We start from the raw sequence: 18,382 nt of genomic DNA on the forward strand, positions 1-18,382 counted from the left end.
GGTAGCAGCTCTTACTGACACCTTGATTTTAGCCAAGTCAGACCCGAAGATGAAGAACAAATGAATTTGTGCCTAGACTCCTGACTCATGGCAACAAAGACCATATATTCGTTATTTTTTTCTAAGCCTCAAAATTGTAATAATTTGTTACACAGGAACACCAGAAGTAAAACACATCATACTGAATTGCTGTTTCATGAAAGTTTATAAAGCTAAGCTTCCTTTATGTGACATTATATACCCTCTAAATAACAAATTACTATCACGAATATTTTCTGTACTCTGAAATATTTTACTTAAAAAGCAAAGTGAATTAACCTGTATAGGATTTGTTTTTATTTTTGTGCGTTGAAATTATTATATTTTCCTTGCTCTGATGATGTTGGAAAGCTTCTCTTCTAGGGATAGCTGAATTATTAATAAAGTCATTCTTTTAAATAGGTTGTTTAGAACAAAAAACATTTAGCTTGAGTTATGAGATATGGACATTAGTAAGTGAGTTGTTTGGGGTAAATTTCTTTGCCTTTGTGTCCATTTAGTTATCTAGTGCCTACTACACTAAGACATTTATAAACTCCTTATTTAAATAGCATTATCTGTATAATTAACATACTATACATTATATATTTATTTAGTGTAGGTTTGGTAAATTTTGACATATGATCATATCCTTAAAATCATCACCACCACCAAGATAATGAACATATCACCCTAAAAGATTCCTCATACTCTTTTGGAATTCTCTTTGTTATACCACTCCATTCCCCCCTCATCCCCTAAATCCTCAGGCAATGCCTGATTTGATTTTGTTACTATAGTTTTTATTTTCTAGAATTTTATACAAGTAGATTTAAATAGGGTATACTATTTTGTCAAATTCTTTCATTCAGAAATTTTTTTTCAGACTCATATGTTGTTGCGTGTGTTTGCACGTGTGTTTCTAATTTTTGGTTATTAAATATAAAGCTTCTATAAATATCCTGGTCAAGTCTTTGCACAGATATATTCTTTATTTCTCTAACAATAAGTATCAAAGATTGCAATGGCTCGGTCATATACGTTTGGTTTCTTATGAAACTGCAAAATTATTTTTACATTCCCTCCAGTGTTCCAGTTGCTCCACATTTTTGCCAGCCCTTGATATGTTCAGTCTTTTATTTTCCCTCCTCCAGTAGAAATTCATACCAACAGTGTGCTTTAATTTTTCCCATCTTTTCTGAGGTTTAATTAATATTTAAAGGTTTAATAAGATATTTAAAGTATGCAACATGATGATTTGATATATGTATGCATTGTGGAAGGATTATACCCAACACATCCATCACCTCGCATATTTATCTTTGTGTATATGTGTGGGTGTGAATATTTAAGGTCTACTCTCTTAGCAAATTTCAGTTACACAATACAGTGTTATCAACTATAGTTGATGTCATACATTATATTATATCCTTGTTCCTTATTCATCTTATAACTGAAAGTTTGTACCCTTTTACCAACCTCTTCTTTTTCCTTCACCCCCTTGGGCCCTCATAACCACGTTTCTACTCTAAGTTTAACTTGTTTTCTTTTTTTTCTTAGGATTCCACATATAAGTGGTACCATGCAATATTTGTTCTCCCCTACCTGGCTTATTTCGTTTAGCACAATGTCCTCCAGGTTTATCTATGCCGTCACAAATAACAGGATTTCTTTTTTTTTTTTTGTAGGAAATGCTTTAATTATTTTTTGATAGGAAGTATGGATTGAAGTTAAATTTTTTTCAGTACAGATATCCAGTTATTTAATCACATTATTGAACTTTTATATTTAGTTTTGTTATTTATATAATTGAGTTTAAATATATCACCTTATTATTTATGTTTAATTGTTTCATATTTTTCCATCTCCTGTTAGGGTGAGGTTTTTTGTTTTTGTTTTTAGTTATTCCATTCAATCTTCTTTGTTGGCTTATTAGCTATAAATCTAATTAGTGATCTCTAACCTATTACAGTTTACTTTCAAGAGAAATTATACCCCTAATGTACAATGTAAAATAGTAGCACAAATTTCCATTTCTCCCCTTTTGGCTGTTTTCACACATTTTACATGTTATTGTACTATGCCACATTAGACAATTATCTTTTAAAGATATTTAATTATTAAAAAATATTTTATACTTATCCTGTTCCACAACTTCAGCTCTAGGTTAGCTTCAATAATATGTTTCCTCTTCTGCCCTTTCAGATCTAGAAGTGGAATGTTCTTTTTACTGTTACTAGTCTTTGGCTTCCATTTCTTGCTAGATCCTTCATCCCTCACATGGCTCTATAAGCAAAGCCTTAATTACATGTTCTTCAGAAGACCACTTTGTGCCATCTGTTTCTAGAATAATAATGTACTGATATAAAAATTGAAATGCAATCTTTCTCTTTTTTCTATGAACCCTTGGAAAAGCAGCTTTTGTGGATTATCCCAGGGGTGTCCATTTACATAGCAGTTCCTGAGAAAACACTGGTCTATCATTAGGATATCATCCACTTTTCTATTTTCAAGATCTTCAAGTTACATGAAAAAGTATGTTTATACACAGAGATGTTTTGTTTATATCAGTCATTCCAGAAACATTTTTTAAATTTCCAATGAGCCTGAATAGATTTTTGTGAATACTACAGATTTCTCAAAGAGCAAGACTTTAGTTTAATAATTTTCATTTTTATTGAACTGTCACTGACATAAAATGTATTATTTTCAGGTGTACAACCTAGTGATTTGACAATTCTGTACATCCTGTAATGCTTACCACAATAAGTATAGTTACCATCTGTCACCATGCAGTTATTATAATTTTATTGACTACATTCCCTATCCTGTGCTTTTCCTCCCAAACAGTTACTCATTTTACAACTGGAAGTTTATACTTTACCTTTTTGGCCATCCCTTCACCCCCACTTTGCTCTGACAACCACCAGTTTGTTCTCTGTATTTACAAATCCGTTTCTGGTTTTTGTTTGTAGGTTGTTTTGCTTTTTAGATTCCACATGTAAGTGAAATCATATGATATTTGTATTTCTCTGTCTGACTTATTTCACATAGCTTAATACCCTGTAAATCCATCCATGTTGTCACAAATGGCAAGATTTCATTTTTTTATGGCTGAACAACATTCTGTTGTATATATATACCACATCTTTATCCATTCATCTACTAATGAGTACTTAAATTACTTCTATATCTTGCCTATTGCAAATAATGTTGCAATAAACATAAGGGTGTGTGTATCTTTTTGAATTAATATTTTCATTTTCTTTAGGGAAATACCCAGCAGCTGAATTACTAAAATGTATTAATTTCTATTTTTAACTTTTTGAGGAAACTCCATACTGTTTTCCATAGTGGCTACTACAATTTACATTTCCACCAGCACTGCATAAATGTGTCCTTTCTCCATATCCTTGCCAACACCTATTATTTCTCATCTTATTGTGTTTTTGATTGCATTCCCCAGTGATTATTGACATTGAGTATCTTCTCATGTGTATATAGGTCACCTGTATATCTTCTTTGGAAAAATGTCTATTCAGATCATCTTCTCATTTTTAATTGAATCATTTGCTTTATTGGTGTTGAGTTGGTTTATTAATGTTTTCTAATTTTTTGGTGTTTTCTATTTCCACACTGATATTTTTAATTTACTTTACTCTGAATACTTTTGGTTTAATTTGATCTTTTATAATGATTTTTAAGATGAAATCTGAGGTCATTGGTTTAAAATCTTTTCTAGGGGTGCCTGGGTGGCTCAGTCGGTTAAGCCTCTGACTTCAGCTCAGGTCAGATCTCACGTTCGTGGGTTCGAGCCCCGCATCAGGCTCTGTGCTGACAGCTAGCTCAGAGCCTGGAGCCTGCTTCTGGTTCTGTGTCTCCTTCTCTCTTTGCCACTCCCCCTCTCATGCTCTGTCTCTCTCTGTATCAAAAATAAATAAAACATTTTTAAAAATTTTTAAATCTTTCCTAATATATTTAGCACTGTAAAATTTCTTATAGGTACTCCATGAGGGAGATTCCACTAATATTGAGGTGTTTCCTTTTTTTTAAAGTTACACAGCATTAGCAAGGGGTGGGCAGAGAGAGGGAGATAGAGAATCCCAAGCAGCTTCTGTGCTAGTAGCACACTGTTGAGCAGGGCTCAAACTCAAACCATGAGATCATGATCTGAGTGAGCCAAAACCAAGAGGACACTTAACCAACTGAGCCATCCAGGCACCCCAAAGTGTTTCCTTTTTCATTCAGCTCAAAATACTTTTTTGTTTGGCTCTATTTTAACCCATGAGTTATTCACAAGTGTTTTACTTGATTTTCAAGTATGCGAGAAAATTCTAGAGATCTGTTTTGACTTCTAAAATAATTCCAGTATTGTTAGAGACCATACATTATAAAAATGGAATTTTTTTTAAGTTTATTGATACTTATTTTATAGCCTAGTACAGTTAAATGTTTCATATGCATTGCAACAAATGTGTATTCTATAAATATCTATTAGATCAAATTCATTGGTAGTATTTATCAACTCTTCTATGCTGGTTTGAATTTCTGCCTACATGTTCCATCTTATTGAGAAATGAATATTTAAATCTGATTATAATTGTTGATTTTTCTATTTCTCCCTGAAATTCTATCAGTTTTATCTTAAGGTATTTTGAAACGATGTTATTAGGCACACACACATTTAGCAGAGTGTGTCTGCTTGATAACTTGGCCCTTTTTTCATTATAATTATGAAAAAGTTAATAAATGCATAACTCAGTTGATCAATTAGTGTAAAGAAATTAGCATAAGACTAAAAAGATCTAGAGACCAGATGGAAGTTTTGTTTATATTTTTAAAGAGAAGGTCTACTGTGTTTTTAAATTATTGCAAATTTAATAAACAATGTTGATGTGACTGTATTAAAAGTGATACTTCTAGGAGCACCTGAGTGACTCAGTTGGCTGTGCATCCAACTTCGGCTCAGGTCATGATCTCACAGTTTGTGGGTTCAAGCCTGGCGTCGGGGTCTGTGCTGACAGCTCAGAGCCTGGAGCCTGCTTCAGATTCTGTGTCTCCCTCTCTCTCTGCCCCTCCCCTGCCCCTGCTGTGTCTGCCTGTCTCTCAAAAATAAATAAAAAACATTTAAAAAATGAAAAAAAAACAAATAAAAGTGATACTTCTATAAAAAGGGAAAGAAAAAACAAGAAAAACATTCTAGATGTTTCCCAAGGAACAAACTTTCTTCTTTGCTGTGCAATAATAGAGGTTCAAAACAAAAATAACTACACAAAGTGAAAAGAAAAAACCAATAGTATTGGTATCTTCACAGCTAAATTCTTAACATTTTTTCTAATATATATTAAAAATTTAAATTGGCAATTATTTTAGGTTAAGTGCCAATATTTGAAAAAATAAACTGGGACTAAATCCCTAGGATACCGATTTCAAAAAGAGTAACATTTTATAAATTAAAATTTTATGAAATAAGTACAATTTTATAAAATTTGTAAATTTAGGCATAAATCACTTGCCCAAGTAATCTAGTAGGTGGGATCCAGGGGCCAAATTCTACAAAACATATTTATTGACTCTACAAAATAAATTTGACATAGTAAATAGCTATGTGATCTTTCTCCTGTAGTATCAGAAACACCTGAACCATCTGAGATGGCTGAGTTGTAGTGGTCACTGAAGACACATGGTAGATACTGTGAAATCACATGGAGCAGATGCTGTCAATTCCAGCCTCTGGACCCAGAGATGGAAGAGCAGCAGATGTCCTTAACAGTGAATGAGGGTGAGAAACTCTAATCAGCAGCATTTCCCCAGATCCAGGAGACCATCTAATGCACAAAAATGCTTAGAACCGAAGATCTGTGCAATCCACATTTCCTACAAAAGATGTTAGCATTTTCTAAATCCTCACCTACTGTGCCTGGCCTGCGTTATTTGATAGTTTTCTGGAAGTTTCATCAGCGTCATGTGCACATCTGTGATACATGTGTCTGTGCAGAGCCCAGAGTGCACGTCCTTGAGTAAATAGGCTCTTCATGCTATTATAGCCTGTGACCAACCAAAAAGGGGTGCACCAGCAAACTAAGCAAGGTGACTTACAGCTATTTGGAAGATGCAGCAGTTTACTGATGAAGACCAATCTCGTGCCAGAAATGGTGGAGTCTGATGGACCTCAAATAAGTGACAGCAGTTATGAAGCCCCTGGCTTATACACATCTAGAATATCCTTACTGTGCCCATGGTGTGAACATCATATATGGTATTCATTAGTCAAAAGCCTAAAGAATAATCACTTATTTTAACCATTTTAAGATAATCACTTGAAAAAGATATTTTCCTTTATAAACTTTTCATAACTGAACCAATTTTGTTCTGATTAATAAAGTTATCTATATAACTTGCACTATAAAAAGTGATCTGATAGAATGTTAGATGACATCCAGGACCATATTCCATTTTATGATTCAATGATATCATAAAGGAATAGAGTAGAAAGATTAATTGTTATAAATTGTTTAATTATATGGAAAAAAATGAATTTCCTTATTGAACACAGCAGAGCCCTTGTGTCAGCCCTGCTCCTCTTAGAGAAAGAACTGTGATCTCATCATCCCAATGGAAAATCTGAGAGACTTATTCAGTGATACATCTTGACAGCTGTCACTGAAATTTTATCAAGGACAATAGGTTGCTTATAAGCACTGAGAAATATGTAGTCTCATTGTAATATACCCTTTGGAAAGTGCTGGATATATAACAAATGAGGCTTTTCATTATTCATGATAATATAAATATTGATTAAATGATTAAATCAATTAAGGTGTTAATATATCCTTTGCTCAGTTATTTTTTAGGCTATCTATATATCTAAAAAAGAAACATAATTGTAATATTTCAAATTTATTGTAAACAATGTTTTTCTAGCCCTGTAATAATATAAAGTGGATTTTGACTTCCTGTCTTAGAAAATGTGCATTTCACAGAATTAAAAATGAATCCTTTTCAAAAGCTTGTTCTTTTAAATGTTAGCTGAACATTAGGACTGTGTCATATACTGAAGACATGTATAATAAAGTCATTTATCATTGAAGGAATAAAGTAATATAAAGAAGTATAATTTTACCAGATGATACAATAGGAATATTACCAGGAATTTCTCTTATTTGTGAAAAATCCTCACAATAGTTAGCTTGTTAAAAAACAAAACCCCACAAGCATGATGCAAACTGTTAGGTGCAAAATAATGTGCTAGTTACATAGACCTCTGCAAGTCAAGTGTGAATCCTGATGCCTCTTTTCTGTTTTATTTTATTTCTAGAGTTCGTTTGTTGCAGGTCTTTATTATGTTTTCAAAGTAAATAAGCAACTCATTTACAGCTCAGGTCTTGTCCCCAAGAGAATAAAAAAAAATGCAAGGGTGACACCATTTGGCTGGATAATAATTAAAACTAGACAAATAAGATATTTTCTCTCATTGGAGATTGTTTTAGTTGTGTTTAAAAATTGTGATTCTCAGGTTAATGGGCACCTGTGGAAATGCATTTTGCAAATCTACACGTGGAATCAGTAATTCTTTTGTTCAGGGGCAATAAGATTACAAAAGAAAAAAATTCCCAAATATTTCCCCAAGCAGAGACCCCCATTCAGTACAATGCTGACAATGCCTTTAGCACAATGCTGACAATGCCTGAGTGTTTTGAGGCTCTCAAGAGGGGCATAACTGACAATCCCTCTTGTGCTACCGGTATGCTAAATAGTTTCCTATTTACAGAGAAGGACTTCTCAATGCTTGCCTGCTTGGGATCTTGAAAAATGGATGCAAGATCTCTGTGATGTCTTTGTGCTGAGCCTCTATCAGGTATCTGTGTAAGGTCTAAATGTAAAATGTCTGTAAGGCAGTGAAAGATCTCTGTGTATCGTCTGTAGATGAAGTTTTTCAGTGAGGTTTCTATGTGAGGTTTCTTTGGGGCCACATGATATCTCTGAGTGTTGTCTCTGGGTGAGGTCTCAATGGAAGGTATCTTTGGGAAGTCTTAAGAAGTTTGCTGTTAGGTCTCTAGAAAATCTCTGAAATCTGTGCTAGGTTTCTGTCTGAGAATCTGTGGAGCAACATGAGGTCCCTACGTGAGGTCTCAATGTGAGATCTCTGTATGGCAAGATGCTAGTCACCATGGAAGGTGTCTGTGTGAGAGGTCTCTGTTGAGAGTTCTCTCCGTAAGGTCTGTATGTTCTCCCTGTTGGGAAGTGTCTGTGTGTATGTGTGTCTCCGTTTTTGGCTTTGCCACATCTTATGGAAATCTGAGCAACAGAAGGGTGAAGGCACTTGTGTGTGTGTGTGTGTGTGTGTGTGTGTGTGTGTGTGTGTGTGTTGGTGGGCTGTTGTTGTTGTTGTTTGTTTTCTGTTCTGTTAGCATCCCCATCTGCAGCACTTCTGGCAGGGGCCCTATTGTCCACATCTAGCCCCCAGTCCTAACCCAGAACTCAACTCTCAGTGCCCCTTGAGGACCTAATAGCAACCAGCGTCAGGGCCCCTGATCTGTCCCAACCTCTCCTAAGCTCCCAAGGGCCCCAAAGTACTGTCTGTGCTGGGTCCCAATCCCTTTCCACAGGTCTTGGTTCCACTTACATTGCTGGAACTGCTCTGGAGGCTGCTTCAGGAATTGGGGCCCAGAGGTAAGACCTGGCTCCAAGGAGAAACCAGTGACACAAAAAGGCTTAAACCCACTCTACTCCTCCACCCCAGGCCCCACACCCTGACAGGCATGGGGGACAGGACCAATTCCTGTTGTCCTCTGTATCAGGGGCATCTCATGGAGGGAGACTCTCTACCATGGGAATGATGCCCTCTGCAGCTGTGTCCACTGTACCCAAAGCACAGACTAATTCTGGAGAAATTGCTCATCTTCTTCCTTTCTCATATGGATAGGGGTTGGGGGTGGCGGTGGAGGGGGGGGAGCTGTGCCAGAAGTGGAGAGAGCAGTGGACCACTCCTGGGCTTCACCTCCCCATTTTGAACAAGTCACTTCCATGCTCTTCCCAATTCCCATTTGACAAACCCTGTCTGATGGCCTCATCTGCTGGACTCTGGAGTATGCAAAGATTGAGAGCCAGACAAGACTTACTACATGATTCCAGTCCAGTCTCTGGGCCTTTGAAGTCCCCACCACTTCTTGAGGAGCAGTTCTATGGCCATGTGTAGAGTAAAGGTCACCAGACTGAGAGTCACATCTCAAGTTCCTTAGTCTTGGCTTTTCCACCTAAATTCTAGAGTTCAAGAAGTGATGATGTGTAAGCTTATTAAATATATTATTAAGATACTAACCTTCCCTGATTTGCTTTACATCTACAAATTTGGCCATCTGTTTTGGACATAAAAGTGGCTTCTCTATGTGATCTTAGAGCTGGGGTGGGGTGGAGACCATGATGGGGTATGACGAGCCACTGGGCCCATAACTTTCTCTATCCTCCAGGCCTGTAGATGGTGGTGGGATATCAGAGGGCTCTTCATTCACTGAAAATTTATGGGCATCATGTTCCACCTTGCCTTTTTCTTTGGATCCAAACTTTTCAACTTGTCTCCCACATCCCATTCTACGTTCACAGTATTCAGCCATCACATAGCTACTACATACAGGTACACTCAATCCTGTTTCATTAATCCAGAACTCCTTCTCTGGTGTTAACATAGAGGGAAAGCTGGTGACCCTTGAATATTCATTTGGGGTAAAGGTTAACTTAGCAATTTCCCTGATGTTTCCCCACTTAACATGCACTCAGAGCTGGAAGTGCCATCCTCATCACTGGAAGTACAGGAGAGGCAGAGGTGGAAGAGGGTGACAACATATATTTTATTAAAACTAAGCTAAGAGGGGTTCACAGGGCCTATCTCAATCCCAGCTCTTCATAAGAGAGAGACGGGGCTCTCAAGGCCAAGTGTCCTCTATTCTTCACCAAGAGTTCCAGGGGCAAGATTTCTCCTGCTTCTGGACTTTAGGTCTAGTACCCTCTCCCAAATTTCAATCCACTTGATTCTGACACTTCCTAGAGCCCAGGTGGGAGCCTGAGTCCAACCCCATGATGTCTTTGGAAACCTATCCCTTATAGCTGTATAAATTTTGAAATAAAGTGGAAGCAGGAGAAATAAAAATTGAACCAGATCTTGGGGTAAGGTCTTCATAGTATTTCCCATCTTTTTAGTGTAGTTTTTGTTTGCATTAATAACAGTATCATGAAAGCAATGTATAATGAAAGGATAAGGAGCAAGCCTACGATGCCCAAGGCCAAACTCCTTCCATTCTCCTCCTTTCTAGAAGCACATGCAGAGCACAACACAGACAAAAGCAACCATTCTACCTTCTTTTGGGGGGAAAAACATATATATTTGAGAATATTAAGTATTTGGATGTGCTAATGAGGAAAAAAAATTCTCTACATGAACTAATTTTTTTCTTGGAGAGACATGTTTTCCTACTAGGAATAAAGAAGTATTTTATGACCGACCAAACAGGGAGGCCTGAAGAAGACAGTGCCGTGGACAGTGTTGATGATGGCCTGGGGCACCTGGCATCCTTGGCCCATACTGGCAGGGACTGACTGGAGACAAAGTCTTCTTGGGAGGCAGGGATGGGAGGTGTCTCGGGTCCAGCTGCTCATCCTCAAATCTTACACATTTCAAGGACTGTCGGTGTTTAACCTGCCTTTCCTTGATAGAGCTACTCTGACCATTGGAGGTGTCTTGGTGATTGTGGGCTGTATAACCCATTATTCTCCCTTTTTCTGGGTAGAAGGGAATCCTGTGGTAGCAGAAACACCCACACACTGGTGCTTGGAGTTGCTGTTTGTGCTCATTTAACTTTGCGACATGAAGTCCATGGTGAATTGCCATTTTTTCCTCTAGAATCTGTCCGACAGCTGTCATGAGTGCCTGAGCCTCAGCAGTCTCATTAGCCATAATTGATCTGCTTCTGACTGGTCCTTGGCTTTGAGTAGAGACTATTATTGGCTTACATTTTTGCAGAGCATTCTGACCTTTGACTTTTCTCTTGGGGAAAATCCATTGAAAAAAGTGCCTCATCCTTTTTCTGAAGAGGTTTTCTTGAGCGCCTTGTTTCTTCTCTGGCAGGAGCTGGATGCATCTGTTCCTAACAGAGTCTACAACTCCCCTGACTGGGGAAGGGTGACTCATACTTTCAGCTTGAGAGGTCCTCAATTCTTCAAACTGTTCTTTATTCTTTCCTGAGTTAGATCTCCTACAGTCCTCTCTGTTATAAGTAGAGGCAGTCATCTTGCTCTGGCTCTTCCATGAGTCCTGAAGTCTAGATATCATGGGCTCTTGCTGACTTAGGCAGCTCCCTTGGTCTGCCATGAAGCCATATAGCATCTGGTAATCTACCTTGTCTCTAGTAGGCACTGTCTGGGGATAACATTGCGGCACCTGAGAAGCCAAGTTGTCTACAGCAAGGAGCATGTGTGTAGGAGAGTCTTGAGGCTGGTTCTCTGGCTTTATCTTCAATTTGGACTTAAATTCACTAAACTCTGTGTTAAGGCATGACTCTCCAGGATCTTGGAAAGCAGACATTCTGGTACCTAAACCCCCCATAAATGCACTCATGGTTTGGGGTTTTGTGAGAACATTGGTTCCCAAAACGGGTTTAGATTGTGGTTTAAGAGTATGAGACTTGGCCTCCACTGCTTCCCTGGCCTTTTCAGCTCTAAAATATTGGGGTCCTAAGTTCATCTTCAGCATTGCTACCTTATGGCAGGAGTCTTGTGAGGCCCAATACTCACTCTCCTCTTTTGGCTCATTCCTGGCTATTGGTGAACTGGGACTCAGCTCATGGCTGCTCCTCTCAGCCCATCCTGTAGAATCACTCTTTAGAGTTCTGTCCATGAGGTTAAGTGTGAGGGGCTGAGACGTTGCCCTGCTGTCCTGTCCAATCAGAGAGGCCTTTGAGAGCCCCTGGTTGTCATCAGATAGGGTCCTTACCAGAGATCTCTGGATTTCCTCATATGTAGTGGAAGGGGTAAGGAAAGGCCTCTCCATGGTGGGACCTGACTCCTCTGTTATAACTTTCTTTCCCAGACATGTCTGAGAAGGTTTTCCCAGGAATTTGGCAAACTTGACTATTGAGGGGGTCCTGGGCAAAGGTTGAACCTTTTTCAACTTAAGTATATTTATGGGTTTAAGGACCTTGAGGGGTAGACCCCACCTGTGCCTCACCCAAAACCTTATAATATGTGCTTCCAACACTTCTTGAATGTCTGGATTGAGGAAGGAAATCCTGTGGGAGGTGTTCACATATGGTCCCCAACCCTTCAAGATTCCAGGATTTCTGATTTCCCTGTGAGTGTTGGACTTGGGAAAAGCATGGTTGACAGCAAGCCAGGATTGGTGCACATGCACAGGGTTCAAACTCTCCCTGAAATTCCCCAACTTTCTGCCCAAATGGTCTTTCAGGATGTTTTCTAGATTCTTATCTAAGCTCTCTAGTAAATCACTTCCTGAGTCGCTCATAGACAGCCCCAAGTCACTTTCTAACTCCTCAGAGCTTACTTCCTGAAACCCCATCAGGGAGCTTTCTGAGTCCCTGGAGAGATCTTTTGGAACCTTCCCCAAAATACACCCCAGGCCTTTGCCCATGCCCTGGCTTAGCTGGAACCCTACTTTCTGTGTAATCTTTTTGCTTTTACCTGCACATGCAGAGGGCTGTGAGGGTCCATGCTTACCCTTTGCCTGACATGTCTCTGGTAAGTCACCCTGAAGCTGCCTTAGTTCCAGAGACTCTTGGATCTTACGGGGTAGCTCCCATCGGTGTTGAATGAGCCACTTTTGTAGATGTTGCTCCAGTTGCTTACGGAGTTCAGGACTGATTGGAAAATTCTCAGGAAGGAGGGAGACTGCCCAGCTGTCCTCGGGAAGATTGGAAGTGAAAACACTAAAGACTTCTTGAGATCTTTTGATTACAGAGGATAAAGCCCACCCACTTTCTAGTTGCCTCTGTAACAAAGGCCATTCTGGATGTTGAATCTCAGTTGGGATGAGAAATTGTGACTTATCCAGGGCTACAGGGCAAGATATTTCACAGGTCTTAATCTGAGGTGGTGACGTTGATAGGACTGGAGGAGACGCTTGGAGATGATCCTGGGTCAGGATCTGAGCCAGAGGTGGTGGTTGAAATTGAGGTATAGTTGAAATCAAAGGTTGAGATTGGAACTCACGTTGGGACAGGGGTTGGGACTGGGAAAGCAGTGGAGATAGTCTAGTCTGCATTTGAATTGGGCAGGCACTTGAGATTCCATTGAATGAGAGAGAGGGAGACTGTAGCACTGAAGAGCCCTCAGAGATCCAGGCAGTAGCCACCAGAGATTCACTGTGTAGAGAGGGGAGGCCCCAGAAAAGCTGGTTATATTTCTGCTGTAGATGGTGCTCCAAGACCTTAGGATATGAGAGCTTCTGAGGACCAGGCAGCTGCTCTGATTTTTCTTTTGTGCCCCAGAAGTGTTGGGGGCTTGTGTTCTGTTCCGGACTCAGTGATTTCAACATATTCCCTAAAGAATTCAGGTGGTAGTCTGGGTTTTGGATTGCATATGACTCATTTTTTTCTTTTTCTTTCAAAATCTTGATCTTGACTCTCTTTGTAACTTGTATCTCCAGGAGCTTCTGATCATCTGAGCTCAGCAAAGAGGGGGTAATAGCTCCTACCTGTGTTTTGGTGGGGTTTCTCCAGAATGAGGCCTCTGGTGTGTGGTGGGAAAGGTGTTCTTGCTGAGACTCATAATTTGATGAGGTTGAGAGGCACAGAGCTTTGGCAGCAGCGTGCCACCAGGACAGGGCTGAAATGGGACAATTTGAGTGACCAAGGCCTGAGATGGCTAGGACAGGAGTAGCTGACCAAGGAGTGTGAGATGACCTATCTGGAATGGTGCTCAGAGGGAATGCCAAGGAGTCACAGTGAGAGAGAGTCAGAATAGCGTCTGGAGTTTGTGGTTCAGAGGAGGCTGTCAGAGGTGGAGAGCAGGCCTCTGATTTAAGGGGATGTTGAAGGGGAGGGGAAAGAGCAAGTAACTGGGGTAGAACGTTGTTGAGGGGAAAGAATGGCTCTGATGGTGACGAGGCGTTCAGAGATGAGTACGAATGAACAGAAACTGAAGAGGTTGTTGAGCCAAGAAGTAGAGGGCGCTGGGTCAGAGGAACTGGGGTAGCCAACAAGGAAATGGTGGGAGCAGCAGCATCCACAGGCTCCCCGCATGGCTGGTGGGCTCCAGCAGGAACTGCTTTGCACACCTCACCAGGGAGGTCTTGACTTAAAAGTTGATGAAAGCCACCCTTGTCAGGGAGCCTCCCCAGGCAGCTGCAGGAGACAGGAGGCACAAGCTGCAGCTAGAAACTGACAGGACAAGGAGGGGCAGAGGCGGCTGGGCAGGGATAAACACCTGCAACCCACAGCCCTCCACAGTCTCCATACTGACTTCACATTGCTTCTGCTATTTTTTACCTTGGAGATTTAATCATACTTTGTTCCCATGGCTCCCCCTCCCAGGGTTCCCTGTGGACCAGGGGTCACATCATAAACTCTGGGACAAAGGAGGACCAAGGAAAAGGGAAGAAGGTGATTCTTTACCTTTGCAGAAGTGAAATCAGACTGCGAGCTCCCTCCAGTTCTTTCAGGCAATTTCTGCAAGCTGGAAATAAGAGCCTGGGTTACAGTGGTGAAAGTAGGGCCCTAAGTGTCTTCAGGGAAGCTGACTACGATGTCTTTTTAGGGGGAGACTGTTGGGAGATTAGACTATGGAGCCCAAGCATCACTGTTCAAAGCCACATGATCCCTCACGGTGATAGCAAGGTTTATGATGGGAGCACTTTGTCATTTACATTACTCCCCAGGGCCCTCACAACTGCCTTGTTGGGGAGAAAGGACAGGGGTCACCACACAAAAGAATCTGAGTGAAGTTAAACCACTTATTGACCTGGAGGTTCCACCTCTGAATCTAGGCATTAATGGTCTACTACATCCCACACACTGCTGCCAGCTAATACCCATTTCAAGCTCTATCAACTTCCTTCCAAGCATGGAATCTGGGAAATACACAGTAGCTGATCTCCTTCAGCCTCCTTGAGGGCTCTGTTTCCTGAGGGTTGGTCTCTGCCCCTGGCATCCTTGGAGAACATGGAATTAGATTTCAGGGGCAAAAGAGATGGAGGATAACTTGACACATGTAGGGCTAAATGGCATAAGCTTACCTTTCAAAGCTCTGCTTTTTTTTTTACTCTTGTTCCTCCTCTTCAGCTCCACTTGATGCTACAAAAAAAGATGAGGGGCTGGGACTCAATTATCTCTTCTCTCTAGATGATTCCCAGATGCTCAGTGTCTATAAACAATATGACTTTCTACATTTCTACATCTCTGTGGTTTTCTTTTCTTTTGTTCATTTTTAAACTAAATAGAATACTTTTAGTTTTTCTTGTTAGGAGAATGCAAAGATGGGTTTTCTATGTGATATCACTATGAATTTCTTTCATCACTATTCCTCTACTTAAGAAACACACACGGGGCGCCTGAGTGGCTCAGTCGGTTAAGCCTCTGACTTCGGCTCAGATCAGATCTCATGTTCGTGGGTTCGAGTCCCACTCAGGCTCTGTGCTTACAGCTAGCTCGGAGTCTGGAGCCTGCTTCCGGTTCTGTGTCTCCTTCTCTCTCTGCCCCTCCCCCTCTCATGCTCTGTCTCTCTCTGTATCAAAAATAAATAAAACATTAAACACACACACACACACACACACACACACACACACACACAGGTCCTTCTATGCTCCATTGGATAAGGCTATTTCCTGAGTTCAGACCCCCCACTTTAGCTCTTTTGATGCTCTCTGGGGCTCAGTACCGCCTTCAGAATAGCCTAACACAGAGGACGAGCTCACCTGAGACACCTGTCACAGGAAGGGGAAAGTGACGGGTAAAACAATGCTCACTCACTGGTCACTGCATTTGGGACTTTGCCCAGGAGATCTGGGTCTGGGTCAGAGATCTTGGGATAGAAATCCATCTACTCACTCTAAGCTTTGCCTGGCCTGGCTGGTCTCAAGAAGGATGATGTTCTATTCCTTCTTGAGATTTCCCATCTCACAAGTCTCTCTAGATGATTTAGAAAAGTGAATATAAGAATAAGAAAAAAAACCAGAGATAATCCTTGTTGGGATTTAGCCAAAGTTTCCTTACCTTTCTGATATTTGTATATTTCTTAGCTGGTGGTAAGGATGGATTACTCTGAAAGCAGAGGACTAACAGAAGGAATAGTCCCAGTCCACACAGGAAGGCAAAGATGGTATCAGTCACCCACGAGTTGGGACCAGAGCTCAGCCAGGTGGGAGCAGTACTTCTCAGAGAAAAGAAATTCTCCATCTTTGAAAATCTGCTTTCCTCAGGCAACTGGGCACTGGTAGTTCACTTGGGGATAGAACTCCATGCCTGCATCACAGAGCTAATGCCTTGTCACAAAGCATTCCTAAGAATGGGGGAGGGGGTGGTGAGAAGAGCAACCCCACAGATCCCTGCACTTTCCTGGGCCTTCTAGACTCCTCCCAACTCTACTCTCATCTCAGAGAGACCTTAGCCAATTTTCTATTCATTCCATCTGGAATTCAGACATTAGTTGGTCCCCTTTGTTCATTAGGGATCTTGACTTAGGACCCACCAATTTTATAACCCTTGAAAATTTCAAGTTGACCCTAGAATTTTGGCTATTTCCCGAGGAATTTTACTTCTTGGATTTTCTCTGTCCTCAGCTCTTGCTTCCCATATAATGTTTTTTGTCTTGTATAAACCTGACTCGGCACGCAGGTCAGTCAATGCAGGTCCTGAGGGAGGGAGTGAGAATTGGGGGGCAGGGGGCACAGAGAATGGAGGCAAGACAAAGTTTCTGATCAAGCCTCAGTTTATTGAGAAAACACAAGCATCTTATAAAGAGCAGAAAGCGCAGGTCAGTTACTAAGAAACAGGGTCACGTGAAAAGACCAGGGTAAAGGAAAAACAAAAGCTGCAGTTTTAGCACAACATCTGAAGAGCCGATAAGAAAGCCCAGCCAAGCTGTCTCCGGCCTTCAGCTGGGAATGATAACACAGTCCTGCCCTGCAGGTGGCTAACCTTAGGTCAAGGCACACATCTCTTCCCCTGGCAGCTCTTCTGGCAGCTCTCCACATAAACCCAGGCACATAATTTAGATTTCTTTTGCACTTAGTTTTATGAATATTAGTGTTTGCTTTGTCTCATTCTCAAAAGGACATATACAAAGAAAAATAAAATAATTATTCAAAATTCATAAATCAAAGTATGAAATTACTTTTTAAAGTTTGTAGCACTTGTAATTCTAAAGTTAGTAAAGATTTAAACTGCACAAAGACTTTTGGGACATGCTGGATACATACACACATTCACAGACACACACTTATCCTTTCACAAACCAATCCAATATTTCCAAATTTGAGAATCCACAATTTTCTACAGAAAACATTTTTCATATATTTTGTTGACCTGATTTTGTATTTTTTTGTTTTATTTTTAGTTTTTAAATTTTCCACATAAGTTTTAAAACATGTTGTTTTAGTTCATTAGGGGCTTCTATAACAAAATACCACAGAACAGGGTGGATCAAACAACAGAAATTTTTTTCTCACAATTCTGGACTCTAAGTCCATGATCAAGTGCCCCAGTATGGTCACATTCTGGTCAAGTACCTTTTCCTGGTTCATAGTGCTTTCTCACTGTGTGCTCACATTGTGGGAAGGGGCGAGGAATCTATCTGGAGACTTTTTTGTAAGACACTAATCCCCTCTACAAGGGCCCATAAACATGTTCCAATTGTCTCATTTTCTCTTTCTTTAGGAGTTAGGATTTGAACATATGGATGTGTGGGGGGGGGGGGGAGGACATATACATTGAGACAAGTGCACATATGCCACACTCAGAAGCCAGAAACTAAATGTGTTAGTTTATTTATACTCCCTTATAATAGTCTCACCTCAAATTAAAATATTATCAAAATTTGGACTTAGGTCTTCTTTGTATTCATATTTGCCTTCTATATTTTCTTTATTACTTTATTTTCAATATGTTTCATTTGATGGGTTTTTTGATATTTAAAATCTTATCTGATGACCTTACATTATTAAATTAACTGCTGTTTTATTATGATTTATTTCTGACATACTGTTTTGATTTATTCTCCATATTTTCTTTATTGTTTCTTTTTTCTTCTCTTTTGGCATCTCCTACTTTAAGATCAAATGTTCTTTTCATTCAAAATTTGGAAGTGTTAAATATAATGGTTTTATATAATTAATTATGTTAACTTCCTTCTCAGTTTCTTA

At 40.0% G+C, this 18,382-nt stretch overlaps 2 protein-coding genes across 2 annotated transcripts in view; one reads left to right on the plus strand and one right to left on the minus strand.

Moving 5' to 3' along the window:
- The first annotated feature begins 5,756 nt into the window (after positions 1 to 5,756).
- Positions 5,757 to 18,382, plus strand: part of LOC115276249 (protein FAM240B-like) — an 86,660-nt gene continuing 74,034 nt past the window's right edge. The window contains exon 1 of the mRNA XM_029920181.1: positions 5,757 to 5,800. Coding sequence (XP_029776041.1) covers positions 5,764 to 5,800 — 37 coding nt within the window. The 5' untranslated portion in view covers positions 5,757 to 5,763. The remainder of the gene's footprint in view (positions 5,801 to 18,382) is intronic.
- Positions 9,873 to 16,431, minus strand: LOC115276242 (spermatogenesis-associated protein 31A6-like). Its single transcript, XM_029920171.1, has 4 exons — positions 16,236 to 16,431; positions 15,260 to 15,317; positions 14,640 to 14,700; positions 9,873 to 14,369 (listed from the first exon to the last, which is right to left on the minus strand). Exons 1-4 carry the CDS (start codon positions 16,416 to 16,418, stop codon positions 10,508 to 10,510), a joined length of 4,164 nt encoding a protein of 1,387 aa, XP_029776031.1. The 5' UTR covers positions 16,419 to 16,431; the 3' UTR covers positions 9,873 to 10,507.

This window comes from Suricata suricatta, chromosome 13 (genome assembly GCF_006229205.1).
Source record: "Suricata suricatta isolate VVHF042 chromosome 13, meerkat_22Aug2017_6uvM2_HiC, whole genome shotgun sequence".
In the NCBI taxonomy this organism is placed as follows: domain Eukaryota; kingdom Metazoa; phylum Chordata; class Mammalia; order Carnivora; family Herpestidae; genus Suricata; species Suricata suricatta.

Bases quoted from the DNA above. Each gene is read 5' to 3' on its own strand.
- LOC115276242 (XM_029920171.1), bottom strand. From the start codon at position 16,418: ATGGAGAATTTCTTTTCTCTGAGAAGTACTGCTCCCACCTGGCTGAGC. The intron at 15,318-16,235 runs GTAAGGAAACTT...CTTTTTTTGTAG, and splicing joins AATATACAAATATCAGAAAG to CATCAAGTGGAGCTGAAGAG. The intron at 14,370-14,639 runs GTAAAGAATCAC...TGTCTCCTGCAG, and splicing joins CTGATTTCACTTCTGCAAAG to CTGCCTGGGGAGGCTCCCTG.